This window comes from Mytilus edulis, chromosome 14 (assembly GCF_963676685.1).
Source record: "Mytilus edulis chromosome 14, xbMytEdul2.2, whole genome shotgun sequence".
NCBI lineage: Eukaryota > Metazoa > Mollusca > Bivalvia > Mytilida > Mytilidae > Mytilus > Mytilus edulis.
This window is the reverse complement of record NC_092357.1, coordinates 4,582,907-4,597,846: the sequence shown is the minus strand read 5'-3', so window position 1 is coordinate 4,597,846 and position 14,940 is coordinate 4,582,907. Positions and strand designations below refer to the sequence as shown.

The 14,940-nt window shown below is 32.4% G+C and overlaps 1 protein-coding gene across 1 annotated transcript in view; it reads left to right on the top strand.

Moving 5' to 3' along the window:
- Positions 1-14,940, top strand: part of LOC139503414 (uncharacterized) — a 50,829-nt gene that overhangs the window by 7,345 nt on the left and 28,544 nt on the right. Inside the window, exon 4 of the mRNA XM_071293194.1 lies at positions 13,879-13,977. Within this exon, the coding sequence (XP_071149295.1) occupies positions 13,879-13,977 (99 nt within the window). The remainder of the gene's footprint in view (positions 1-13,878; positions 13,978-14,940) is intronic.

Sequence of the window (14,940 nt, the reverse complement as noted above, 5' to 3'; positions counted from 1 at the left end):
GAATATTCATAGAAAATTAATTTTGTTTACATACTGGTTTCCAGTTATGCTCTCTGTGTTCCATCTCATAGAGACATAACTTTGGAAGGTTACCAGTAAATATACACGTGCATATTATTTACATTGAAATCTGTGGTAACCGTTCATTCGAGGAAGGTGTAGTTGAGAAAATTAGTGTTTATTTAAACTCTGAAAAGTTCAAGGCATATAAACGTTGATTTTTTTCAAAACTTCATAGTAAAAGTGGTACAGTTTTAGCCGTAAGAGGAGTTCCTATGGAAAATTGCATTGTCAATATTTACAGAAATGCAACCTATATAGGGTGAAAAAAAGAGAACATTCAGAATTTTACCAAATTTGCTTATCTCACAGATTTTTAAGAATTTAACTCAAATATGAAGATTTATAAATATTTCATGAAGATTGGTAGAATCCTGGGCCTTAGATATGATGACTCAGCATAAATTCACAGTTTGCAGTATGCATAGTTTACTTAAAGTCCTGAATACAAAATGTATTCATCATATTTGCATATATGTAAGTTAAATTGTTAGCAAGTGCTTACATTTACTCTTTGCAGTCATTGAAACTCATCGATCCTTCCTGAATACTATTTATGGAGTGTTTGTGTCCTGTCGATCACCCAAAAGTAAGCCGTAGCACCTAAATCTGCTTTTTTGTCACCACGGCATAAAATAATACAAGCTAGAAATACAAAAATATCTAAACCAAACTAACAATAGTGTGTTCTATCCTGAATATGTACTAAATATTCCAAATTGCTAAAAACAGCAGAATAACTTAAAAATTTGAGGCCCTTGGGGCAAAAAACATGGAAAATTGCCTACCCCCTGGGTCATAAAACAAATAATTTGACTTGTAAATGCTATGATTTTTTGTTTTTTAAGTTCCTGATATAGAAAACAATAACTATGCTTGGAACATATGCAAAAATCGGATGTTAGCAGTCATCTCTATAACATTTTAAGTGAATTTATATCTCAGACTGGTATCTGCATACATACAACTATTGCAAATATGGCTTTGTTTGAACACTTCTAGTATATTTATTAGGTAAATTGTGTCAGATATATGGTTACAGATGATACTGTTGTGACAAGAATTCTAAATTGACCATAAGAGGTAAAAAATGTGAACTTTAATTGACACATAGGCATACAGTAAAATGTGGACCGGAGACAGAGGCAGGATTGGATACTTTATATTATCTCGAATGTTGAAATGATTGACTGCTAAACATTACATTTATAGTATTCTGATATGCTTTCAATATCAAATTAGTTTTAAGCAGGTTTTAGGCATTTTATATTAGAAAATATGCAAATAGGGTAAGCTGGCAATAATTAAAGTCTTGTTTTCAAATTCTTTTAAAAATTGAAACAGGGGAGGGGGTATAAAATGTTCAGTCAAAAAAAAACTTAGAGTATACACAGTGATTTCTTTAAGGCTATAATTCTGATAAATGAGTATTAGTGTGAGAAAAACTGATTTTAGAGAGTTTTCTATTTGAATAAATCTTTGTGTATAGAGGCTCCTGGCTTGGGAAATGCACATACATACAGAATGTGGCAAGGTGAAACATGTAAGTGGGAATCCAATCCTCCCCGTAAAACATAAACATAAAGTGGACATGGCCGTTTACTTGTACATACCAACAACAAAAGACACTTAGTACATATCTGAGAGTATTTGCAGTTACTGAAAGCTAATTTAAAGCCAAAACAACAAATAGAAAAATTACGCAACTAATTAGACTGCATGCCCTTAACTGATTATGAAACAAAATACTGATGGGATCATTACACAATACTGGGACTGAGACTACACATCATCTGAAAGGATGGCAAAGCAAGTCGACGACACATTCCAGCACCCGCGACCAAACATTTTAAACAAATAAAACTACTGAAACATGAGGAATCTAGGCCTCAACCATGATTCACTATGCAGCATTAATACCCCACCAAGAAACAACAGTTCAGTGTGGCAATGCAGCCACTCACCTTATTCACGTTGAATATATTAATAAACTTTAATAGACTAATATACGGTTGATTTCTGATGTGTGTGCTACAATGTGTGATTTGTTTTAGTGCTGTTTACTTATATTTTTTGTTTCATATTATAATGCTTGTGTGACTTCACTTGGGAATTTGAGTTATAAAAGAAATATAAGATAATTTGCTACATTTCTTTATTTCGATTGTTTTATGCTATATGGTCGCGTTTTTTTCTCTTTCACTTATTCAGAATTGCCATTCTCAATTTTATTCCATTTCTTTCATTTTAATTTGAATTAAAAACACACAATTCAAACATATACAAAAATAACCTATTTCCTATCCCCAAAAAAAACATTGGCCAATTAAAAGTTGATTAAGTTTAATCCTTTGTTTTACAAATTCAAATGACGTCATCATTTTTTGTCATTTTTTACAATTTCACATTTGACGTCACTTGGCGTTGAGGTTTATACATATTCGGATGTGTCTACATACTGTGTTGCAAATGTCTGGTTATGTAATGTATTTCAGTTGTTTCCTGTAATTAGTTAATATTTCAGTTCTATCATGTACAGCCTTTGTTTATTAATTTTATAAATTTACTGTTTGCAAAAGTATAAATTATTCTAAATGATAAGGATGTTCTGGTAACTAACAGAAAACCCTGGCCGTTTTTGGCACACCTTTTTTTATCTTTTGGTCCTCGATGCTGTTCGACTTTGTGCTTGTTTCGGCTTTCAAACTTTTGTATCTAGGCATCACTAGTAGATCTTGTGTGGATAAAATGCACTTCTGGCGTATTTAAATTTTCAACTTGCTGCCTTTTGTTGGCTGTTGTTCGTGTGTTTCTTTGTCAATTGTATTCTCCAATTTATTTATATTGTAGTCCTGTAGTGTTGAGTTGTCATCTTAATGTTATATTTCACATGGCTATAAAAGGGGAGGTTTGGCATGCCACAAAACCAGGTTCAACCCACCATTTTTCCTTTAAAAATGCCCTGTACCAAGTCAGGAATATGGCCATTGTTATATTATAGTTCGTTTCTGTGTGTATTACATTATAACGCTGTGTCGTTTGTTTTCTCTTATTTTTTAGTGTAAATTCACATTGCGATAAGACGTGTCACGGTACTTGTATATCCCAAATCCATGTACTGTGGATTCATTTTTATTCGTGGTATACCAATTTTCGTGGGTTTCGTGGGTCACAGCGAACCACGAATTTAAGAATTCAACGAAGAATAATCCCGAGAAATGTGTATGGAGTCGGATGTTTATTTCCGGTTATGTTATGCAGTTCTAGTATAGTGTTGACTAGCGATAAACATTGTAACATAACACGTGTTTTTTATTGAAAGAAAATACAAATATTTTAATTAAATCAATAATAAATATATCGAATATCAGTGATAATTTACTTTCTAAAATTGATTAACACTGTTCATGGAAAATAACTGCAAGTTGTTAATTACCGTGTCATAGTTTGGTTACTAGTGATTTAAAATCAATAGGATTAAGTACGGGGATATTGCCCGTAGGTAATATTGTTTATGACAGGAACATTTATTTTCACACCTTATACTTATATGACTGTTTATTATATCGTGATTAGGGAAATGAGCTTTCAATCATAAAGTTTTGAATGCCTTATAGAATTCCGAAAAGAATTTATAAATTGTAAAACAAACAAATAATTAGTTGTCTCTGTCCATTATTGTAATAGAAGTTATCAATGAACACTTTAACCTAGAATGACCAAGGGAGGATTTTGACAATTCAAAACTTTTTCAATGAATTCCTTCTTTTTTGTTTGTTTCATTATTGACCAAACCAAGGAGGTTATATGATCTCCTGAATCAAAAAGAAATCCACAAATTACGTATCTGAATTTTTTTTTGTAATTAGCGATCCACGAATTTACGTATACCACGAAACGTCTTTTTTTCTCTATCCACGAAAATTGATACCCACGAAAATAAATGAATCCACAGTATTTGGTTTTGATGTTATGTATATATGTTATATTTGTTATTCTCGTGGGATTTTGTCTATGTGTGTTACATTTTAGTGTTATTTCGTTGTTCTCCTCTTATATTTAATGATTTTCCCTCGGTTTTAGTTTGTTTCCCCGATTTTGTTATTTGTCCATGGATTTATGAGTTTTGAACAGCGGTATACTACTGTTGCCTTTATTTTACATAAGTATTCCTCCTTTTCCAACATGAAATTTGAACGTTTCTTACAGATTTATAAAAAAGTGGGAAAAGGAGGAATGAACAGTCTAAATAATGTAAAATATCTTATTTATTTATGATTATTTTTCTATAAAATTTGAAATTTTGCATTAAATATCTATCTCTACCATAATATGTAAAAATAATACATATAACAGCAATCTTTCTAGTCCTTAGTTGCATTGTATAGGTCTTGAGTGCACTAAGGAGTCCTTAGCAGTGTTTAGACGTACCGTTCACTTTTACGATTCTAGACCAAAATAAAATTTGAATTTTGTGATATTGAGAAAAATCCAGGAATACAATTTTTTATGAAACCATGCACCAAATGCAGTAGTCCTACATTATTAACTATGTCTCTCCATCTATGCCATATTTTGTTATTACAATAACCAAATAATCCTTTCATGAATTAAGAGAGACGAGTTGTAAATATAGAGAAATATAATTGCTTGTTGATTATGGTTGAAAGAAGTCCATTTACAGGGCTGCAAAACAGATATTATAAGGTACATAATGGTTGTGTATCAAATCTGAACTTTTTTGTTCCCATGGTAACCAAAAGCAGATCTAGTGTTAATTAACTATCTAACTGTTGAGTATATAATTAATAATTAAATGTATGAACTTTAAGATGCCCAATGTCATTTTTTTATGATTTAAAATATAATATTTAAGCTTTTTCAGAAAATGTCAAAATACAGATTTTTGCACCTTTTTGAATACCATTTTAGTCTTATATCAAAAAAAAATTCACAACCTCAACATCGAAATATAAACTTCAAATAATGCTTAATTATAAGTTGACATTTTCCAATTTTCATGCCTGATTTCATCATAAATTCCTCAAAAAAATGGCTGCATGTTTCCATAGCAACCGTTCAGCAAAATAAAAAAAATAAGCTTGCAAACTTTATTTCAATCTTAGCTGCATATTATATAAAAGAATAAAGCAGTTCTGAGACATACATGAACCACCCCCTGTCTGGATCTTACAAATAGCTGTACTTAAATGTTATGTCTGAGTGTTGCGGATGGAGTACATTCTAGAAAACGCTTCATCAACGGCGTCATCATCTTCTGTGTTATAGTCGTCATCATTCGAGAAAGTCGTATAAGCCTTTAACTTTGATAGTTGTTCATAGTTTACATGCTAATATAGTTTTCGATGTCTGTTATATTGTGCCTATGCCTTCTATTTTATACGACACCATTTTTTATATATCATTATGGAAACATATATAATAATGTCATTTAACAGAAAGATGGTGACGATAATTTTTCCAGCGCTCTTCATGAACTTTATCACGTTCATTATGAAATGAAAAAAAACACCAAAATAATACTTGAGGGGATCGGTCACCTATATCTATAATATGAGGAAGGCGTTACCTTAAATGCCAGCTTTATACCAAGACAATGTTCTATATATTGATTGGTTGTTGGTTGCTTAACGTCCAGTGGCAAATATTTCATGCATGTCCTAGGTTACATTAACATATAGTTTTTGTCTAAAATAAAATAATAAGTTCAGATGAAAAATGTTTAGGTAATGATCATTGAACTTCAAAAGGCAGGAAGGGGTATGGTATTTTTCTTTTTAATAAAAGAATTCCAATTCACTAATTGATGAACAAAATACCAGTTCAAGCATAGGACGAAAAATTATTTTAGATCCAGATTATATCTTTCAGATATGCAAAATAAATTAAATCTTTTGTTTATCTAAAAACATTTAAAACTACCCAAACTGCACAGGTAAGTCTGTACACACGGTCCTACTAAAAAGCGCCCAGAGGAAAGAAAAAAGCGCCCGGGGAAGAAAATAAAGCGCCCGAGGGGAATAATAATAAACAATAAATGTTTTCCTGAATAAAAAAATCATTGCTTGCTTTGTCTAAAGTGTGTAGATAGTGTTGTTGCACTTTTACATTTTAGATTTCAAAATTGTATATAAGTAAGCCGTAAATATAAACAAGAGTATATAGAAGAATCATGAACGATATTGTCCTCGATCAAAACGTATATTTCGTTATTAAAAAAAAACAGTGCCCGAGGTCTTATATTCGCAACTGCATTTTGAACACTCTTCCAAGTTTTGTATTTTGTAAAACATCCTGAAATGTTCAACTTTATTTGGAAAATATTGGCAAAGTACTGAGTCTGGCAGAATTTACACCCGAAGCCAGTATCATCTTGTCTTGCAATTGGGAATTATATGTAAACTGCTGAAACTTGATAACAACATTAGAAGCCAAGATCAACAATATTTGGAACTACATCACCATGTATAGAATAATCAAAGTACATGCATTGTCAGAATCCATATGGGAATCAATCTACACTTGGTGTCTATATGCCATGTGTTGTCAGAATCCATGCTCTCAAGAAGCCAAAGATCAATTATAGTTTGGGACTGTATGCTTTACTGCTGGCAAAATCCATAAAAAAATACAAGATCACAAAATGTCCTACTTTATCTACCTGTCCTAATTATGAATACAGATTATTGAGTCTTGTAAAAAAAATCACTGAAGAAGCATATTGATATATAGAAATAATGGAAAAATATATATAGAACTGATCAGCGAAGGATTGTACATGTATACATTTCAATATTTACTAGTATATTGAAATTAACAATGTAAATAAATGTCTTATAAATTTGATCTCATATGATAAAAGGAATAAAAATCAAAAATGTTTCAATTTTTTTTTAAAAGACCTGTTTTAATTTAATTATTTTTTCAGTTGCCTGTTGTGAATTTTTCTGAAAACATGATTCATGATATGCAGTTGTCTTTAATACAGAAGGCAGCTTATGATATATTTTGAAATATTGGAGATCATAATACCAAGTGGCAGTTGTGGTAAATGCACATGCTTTGTTTCATCTTTAACCTCTGACCCAAATGGCCACTTGAATTATTTTACACCATTTGGCATTTGTTGTCCATCCAGATGCTATTCTGTTTCTATTTCGAAAGTTATATTTTCTGGATATAATGAGACAGCAACCAAAGAAAACAACTTGTGTCTCAATAACCAGGCTACATATAACCATGATAACTGATAACCTATTTACCTATAAAAGTAAATTCTGAAATTATTACAATGTTTCACGATGAGACTAAATGTTTAGTTCAATTATTGTAATTACCAATAATTCTGCACAAAGATCTTTAATATTCAGTTATCAGAATGCGCGTTCTTATTATTGAGATAATAACCCCTTCGCATTATTTGCATGAATTAAAACATCACAATAATTTCTGAATTAACAGTATCATAAAGATCCAGATGACTGATCATAACATTAGATAAATATTGTTTTGTAAAATTAGATATCACTTAAATTGAGAGAGATTGCAACACAGATCTCAACCTTATTTTAAATTCATAGATAAGTGATCAAGGTTGAAGTTACTTGATTATGTATTTTATTGTCAAAGTCAAGTTTTGAAAGTTTGTGTTTTTTTGCTAAAACTAACAGTACATGTACATGCACTAGGAAAGCCATGTGTGTATGCTACATAGTGTAAGCAATAGTTCTGCTATATTTGGTGTATTGGAATGATTATTAAATGTATAAATTGAAATATTGAATACGACGATGTGATATGATTGTAAATGTGACTCTCCACAAGAGTCCAAATAACACAAAAATAACTATAGGTCTCCAAAACAGCCTTCAACAATGAATAAAACCTATCCTACATATAAGGCCTTAAAATGACATATGAACAACTTAAAACCATTAAAATAAGAAAACTAACCGCATAATTTATGTACAAAATAATGAATGAACAACAAATATGCCTATATACTGCAGGGTATATCTGTACTGTGACCTATGGTTGTTAATTTCTGTGTCATTTTTTATCTAATGTGGAGAGTTGTCTCATTGGCAATCATACCACATTTTCTTTTCATACGACTGCAACAAATATTCTAGGATCGTATAATGGTACATGTATGATGTCGTCATCGTTCTGAACAGATTTTTTAGAATATTTTTCAGAAGGTTCAATACTACAAAAAGAAGGTTGAGTTTGATTTTGGTGATGATAGTCCAATCCGTTTAGGAATAAGGGGCCCAAAAGAAGCATTTTTTAAGTTTCAAGATAATAACTTGTGTATAATTGTTTTGATTGCTCTGAATACCACAAGTAAAAAGTTGGGATTCATTTTAGGGGTTATGGGGCAAAAAACCAGCATTTTTAAAGTTTCCAGACAATAGCTTGTGTGCAAGTGTATGGATTTCTCTGAAATTGTACCACAATGTTCCATATAACAAAGGAAAGACTGGGATTGAATTTGGGGTTAATTGCCTCGAACATGTAGGAATTCTGAGCCGAAAAAGGTCCAAAAAAAAGCATTTTTCTCGTTTCCAGACAATAATTTGTGTTTAAGTGTATGGATCTCTCTGGAATTGTGCTACTAAGGAAAGGCTGGGATTTGGGAGGGGGGGGGGGATTTCGTTCACAATGTTTTAAGGGGATAAAAATTTCAAATTTTCTAAATGTTTCAAGACGATATCTTCAATTGGACACTAACAATATTGTGCGATAGATTTGTACATGTAAGATCATTGACCACGTTTTTTTTTGTGTCAGAAACCTATATTATGTTAAAAATTTGATCACAATCCAAATTAAGATATTATCGAGCTTAAATATTGGGTCCAAATTTGCCCAAACTGTTCGGGGTTAGTCATCTGCGGTTGTATCAGGCTGCACTCAGCGAAGCATTTGATTTAATACCGTATTTTCAATTACAAAGGTTAGAGAGATGTGTGAAATATACATATAAAAAAGGAAGATGTGGTATAATTTTTATGAGGAAACTCTCCACCAGAGACAAATTTACGTAGATGATAACAACTATAGGTCACCGTTCAGACTTCACCAATGACAAAAATCGATACGGCGTAGGCAGCTATGATAAAAGGCCCAGAAATTATGTTCTTTTGTATGTATTGCATATAATAAATAACAATTTAATGTGTGCATACTGAACTTTCACTGAAAAATATTTCAAGCATAATACGGATGAAAACATTTAAATGATAAGTTTCATGAAAGTTATGCAAAGTAGGAGGAGTTCGATATATGCACTACCATAAGAAAATGATTCGATAATGTATGCTTGGTATGTGCAAATTCCCCCTTTTTTATACTACGAGGCTTCGTATTTATACATCCAGCTGTATGAACACTCTGTCTAAGCAACGGAAAATCTTTCAGATTTTGCATATGTCTATGTTAACCCTATACGATATGAAAATAAGAAGATTGTCAATGGACAACTATCAACAAAAGTTCAAATTTAAAGGTCAATGTCATAAAAAAACATCTGTTTATATCATCATGCATATATCGATAAAGTTTTTACGTTTCTTTGCATCAGGTGGATCAAACCATTGTTTACAAAATAAATTGTCATTCGTATTTTTGGTCGCAATGACACACTCCACTTTAATCAGATACTCTCTTTATTAGCTTCCCTTTTAAAAACGCATGTCAAAAAGTAAGACAGAACTTAAAGTTTGCCAACATCATCGACTAATTAGTAATATAGCGTCCCTGTATACTGGGCAAGTTTTTAAAATTACAATCCTAACTTTTTCCTGAACCTAGTAATTAGATTTTTTTTATTAATCAAGTTTTTAGTAGTGTTTGAAACTGCCCGGTAACTACGGGTGTGTGTCCTTTATTAAAACTATGGACATGCATGTCAAACGGAACAATTTGCTGTCCTCCGCAAAGCATGCAGTATTGAGGGATAATATCATAGATCGATATAAGGTCGGAATTCCACGTCCCGGTTACGATTGGTCAATTTTAATCTACATGAAAAAGTGAAAAACAGAAAACTATGGAAGTGTTCTTTTATTTCTGCGTAAAATAAATAATCAATGTAGTGAAATGTGTTGCTGGATCCATTGGTCTATTTTAATGACACTTTCTTCAGGACTAAAGTTTTCAAGCTGATATTTCCTCTTTTTTACAGCAGAAAATTGCAAATTAACAAAATAACAGTTAGCAAAATATGTTATAGGAAAATATCATATTAAATAGAACACATTTACGCCGCCGATGTCTTATATAGGACTAGTGTTCGGGAAACTCATAGACTTATGGTACGAGAACATTTGTTCGATATGTTTGTGCCCATTATTTGATTAAATGAAAATGTTAGAACAAAGACGCTCAGATCTTTCTATATGTTTTCTTTTAATATCTGTCTGTCTCAATTTTTAAAGAGTGAGCGCTTATTCTTAATTTACAAATTGACTGTCTTTTTTTGAAGTCCTGTAATTCTAAATATTTTTTTTCACATTCTCGGGAATAAAATCCTAACAAAAGATCTTTCAAGTAAAAAAAATAATTAATATAACAGTAACAAAATGTTATAAAACGCTAAAAGATAGCTTGAAATTAAACCCCGGTGACTTCAAAGCATACTATACGGGTTTTATTTGTTTTTGGAAGCCGTACGATTATTGTAAACATGCAGTTGTTTATATCGATAATCGCTATCATATGCTTACGGGTAAACATTGCGTCATCAGCAAGATATTTTTAAATGTCTGTTCGTCGAGAGGTGGGGTTTCCCCTGTGTTATAGTTATACTATTTATAAGTTTAAAACTAGTTAGTGAGAGTAGTTGTATAACGAGTTCTTGTTTTGATTAAAAATATATACGGGTAATATATGCACGTGAAATACGTTGGCGATTTAAAAGGTTGGGTTCCTGAGAACGTTATGTCAAACTCCGATCCAGACCTAGATATACGCTATCCGACAAAATCTAGTGGTGTTAATACCGAATTATCGACAGACGGTGTCGACATTATCGAAGTTACTGCGAGCAACTAAACCTATATCTAGAGTCTTGTTTTATTTATTATACAAATGATTTAGCAAAGAAATGTTTTAAATTCGACCGAGCATGGCGAGGGAGAATTTAATCATATATAAATCTTAAAGACATCAATATGTCAGTAGTTTGATGAAAAAAAGTTTGAACGGTCTTGAGGGCTGAACGTGTATGATGAGAATGTGTGTTTGGAATCAAACGCATCAGATACCGTCGACGTCGTACATGTCAGTATTTATATTTTCCTTTTTATAATGTTATGCTTTGAAAATCGTGTATATTCAAACTATTATGTGAAAAATAAAGCACTATATATTTCTGACCGTACGTTTTTTCTGTTTTGTAGAACGTTTTGCATCGCTTATTTACATCGTTAAGGGTGTTTTCATACACGCTCGCATTCCAAGGTCGCCAAAGCTATTTTTGAGAATACCCCGAAAGGCAACCGTTTCCAAGGCACTCGTCGTAAGAAATATGCGTTAAAATATGCGCACTGTTAAAGGGCCGATCCACCTTAAGTGCGTTTTTGATCACGCCGAAGTTCAATGGTGTCATTGTTGATAGCTACGCCGAAGTACGATGGTGGTAACGGTGAAGTGCGATGGTCTACACAAAACTCATTTGCTAAGCTTTTTTTGTCGATGTATAAGTCAATGTGAAATAGAGACTGACATAGGGAATGTGTCAAAGAGACAACAACTCGCCCAAAGAGTAAAAAAAAAAGAAAACTGAAGGCCACCAAATTGTGGGTCTTCAACACTGCGAAAAAGTCCTCACCTGTAGACGGACTTCAGCTGGTCAAAACACTGAAAAGTGTACTAGTTTGATTGCAAACATGGGACCGGGCAAAGAGAAAATTACTAGGCAAGATAATAGCTGCTAAATCTCCAATCAATCAACTTGTGAAAAAAAGTGTTATACTGGCGAGTCCAAAATACATTTCTTTGATATATTTATACACGATACTGGTTATGACTGTTTATCCACATGGGCGGATCCAGCCATTTTAAAAAGGGGGGGGGTTCAAAACCCAGAGTGAAAAGGGAGGGGTTATAGCTATATGCTCCCATGCATATACATTGATCAGCCAAAAAAGGGGGGTTCCAACCCCCGGACACCCTGGATCCGCCAATGATCCAATATAACTATATACATGTGCACTGTAAAGTTTTGGGCTCAAATGTCCCAGATTACAGGAACAAACTGCTTAAATATATGTGACGTTACGTATTTATGTAGAATATCGTAACTATGGTAGTGCTTGAATTTGAAGATAATATCAAAATATACAGTAGTATTCAACGTACCCGTAAAGCAACGCGAATTTTAGAACTGAAAACCTAACATTGGTGCCGTGTTTAGGATGTCGAGTATTGCGGAAGCATTACGCCGCGTAATCATATGTGCCGCTGTCACTTACTATTTGACGTCGCATATATATTACTCCGGCTGATTGGTGAAAAAATTGTGGGTTTGATGGATAAAAGAACCAAATTTGGCATGGTAGTAGTTCTAGGTATTTCAAAACATATTAGCTATGGACCCACATTGCAATTTTGATATGGCGGCTTTTTTTCAAAATGGCCGCCATAAAATATCAAAATATGCATAAATAACTTATATGAGGTCAGTTTCAAATCCAAATTTTGTGTGACAGTAGTGAGAGGTGTTTCAAAAAGTATAGACTATGAATACATCTTGCAATTTCAATATGGCGTGTTTGTTTGTAAGATAGCCGCCATAAAAAATCAAAATCAGAAATTTCACTTATACATGTTGAAATTTGGGATGCGAGTAGTCCTGAATCATTAGTACAACAATACCTATATATGGACAAAGTTTAAATTTCAAAATGGCGATTTTTTCCAAAATGGTCGCCATATGATATCAAAATCAACACATATACATTACATATAGTTACGAAGAGTTTTGTCTTGACATACCATCAGTAACACTAAGTGTCCTTTGATACATGCCACATTTTTATACATGGTATACTTAAGCAAAGCAACATTGGCTCTCTCAACATTAAAATATTTGCGAAGAAATTATGGAAAATCGTTACTGTGATACCCTTCTTGCAGAAATGTAGCATACAACAGGGATGACGTGAAGACACTGGCGTTTTTTTCAAATATCTAAACTAGAATGAAAACTTCTAGACTCAAACATCTCTTTTATGATTATGTGAAAGAGGACATAGTTATAATCTTAACATAATTGAAGTTATATGATGCTTGGCATGACCTCAGGGCATGCCATAAGCAATGAAGTTACTTCATCTAGTCAAATATTATTTTGTTGATGCAATTAAACAGGGCAACTACAACATATTTGTATGACTACGAAACATGAATAAGCTGCACATACAGATAGTTCACACAGACATGATGTAGTCATGATGTCGTTTATGTACTAGTTTGATCCAATTATTAATTTATCTAAAGTTACTGAACTAGAAGATTCCATCTATTCAATATTTACTATGTGTAACCTGTGTCGAATTCTGGTGTTTTCATGGACATAATTGCCAACAACTACAGCTACAGTATCGGTACACACACGTAGGACTAACATTGCCTTATTTCAGCATTTTTGTATGTCGAACTTGAATAATTTGGTTATATATATTAAGCAAATGGTTCGAAATGTTCTATGATGTATTACTTCCTTTAGTCCAAAAGGTTGCTTCCTGTTTTATTTCATACTATGTTAAAATTGTATCTTTTTCAATCCAGGTTGGTGACACTGCACTTCACATTGCTGTAGAAGAAGGAAACACAGAAATCGTCAAGTTGCTGATTGATGGCGGCATTGATCTCAATATAAGGGATCGGGTCAGTGGACTATAAGTTAAGCTTATATATATATTGAAAAATTGGCAATACCAAAACATTCATTTAATGCATCATGTGTGATGTCAAACTAGACGCAATTAGCTTTCAAGTGTGTGTGTGGATACTTTTTAGTAAAATAAGGTTGCAAAATTAGTGAAAAGTGACAAATTAGAATATTCCATAACACACATTGTAGATTGTAGAATATTAGAAAAGTTTGTTGACTTAAACAAAATTTCCTAAGGTTGTAGTCACAATATATCGAAAAAATGCAAGGGCAAATTGTAACAGTTCTAGTGGTGCAGCCTACAATCAACGACACTTTAAATGTGATGAGATTATATCGTACGACAAAAACATAAATTATATTCAACTGACATGTACTGAAAATTTAAACCAAATACACATTATATGAGAGCACACTGATATAAGTACTCGAAACTACTGAAATTGCACTTGTTTTGTAATTTAACACAACATATGATATGGTTTACATAGAATAACAGAAAACACGATTGCATAGAGTGAGCAACAAAACTACAGGAATATATTTTAGTATCAATTTTGTCGTAACTATTAAAAATAATTCAAAGAATACATTTTATTTACAAATAGTCAGAGCATTGCACTCTGGGTAGCCATATGACTACGACGTACGTTGAATTATATCATTTTTTTTTAATTTTAAAGACAAGAGAGGAAGGTGTCGACTGATAAATTTAGAAATAGACATACTGACAATTGTAAATTTTAATTCACGAAACAACAAAAAAGATGCGCAATTATGTTATGAAATCAGTTTAAATCCTTATTGGTAAACAAAGTGTAGAACAATACTAAAGGTGGACAGGGGTCTCGATGTCAATCAAACCAAATCTCCTTTTATACTGTACTGTGAAATAACAATATCAATGTCACCATTGGGTCCTCAACACAGCGAGAAAAACTCCCACAGCTGTAGTC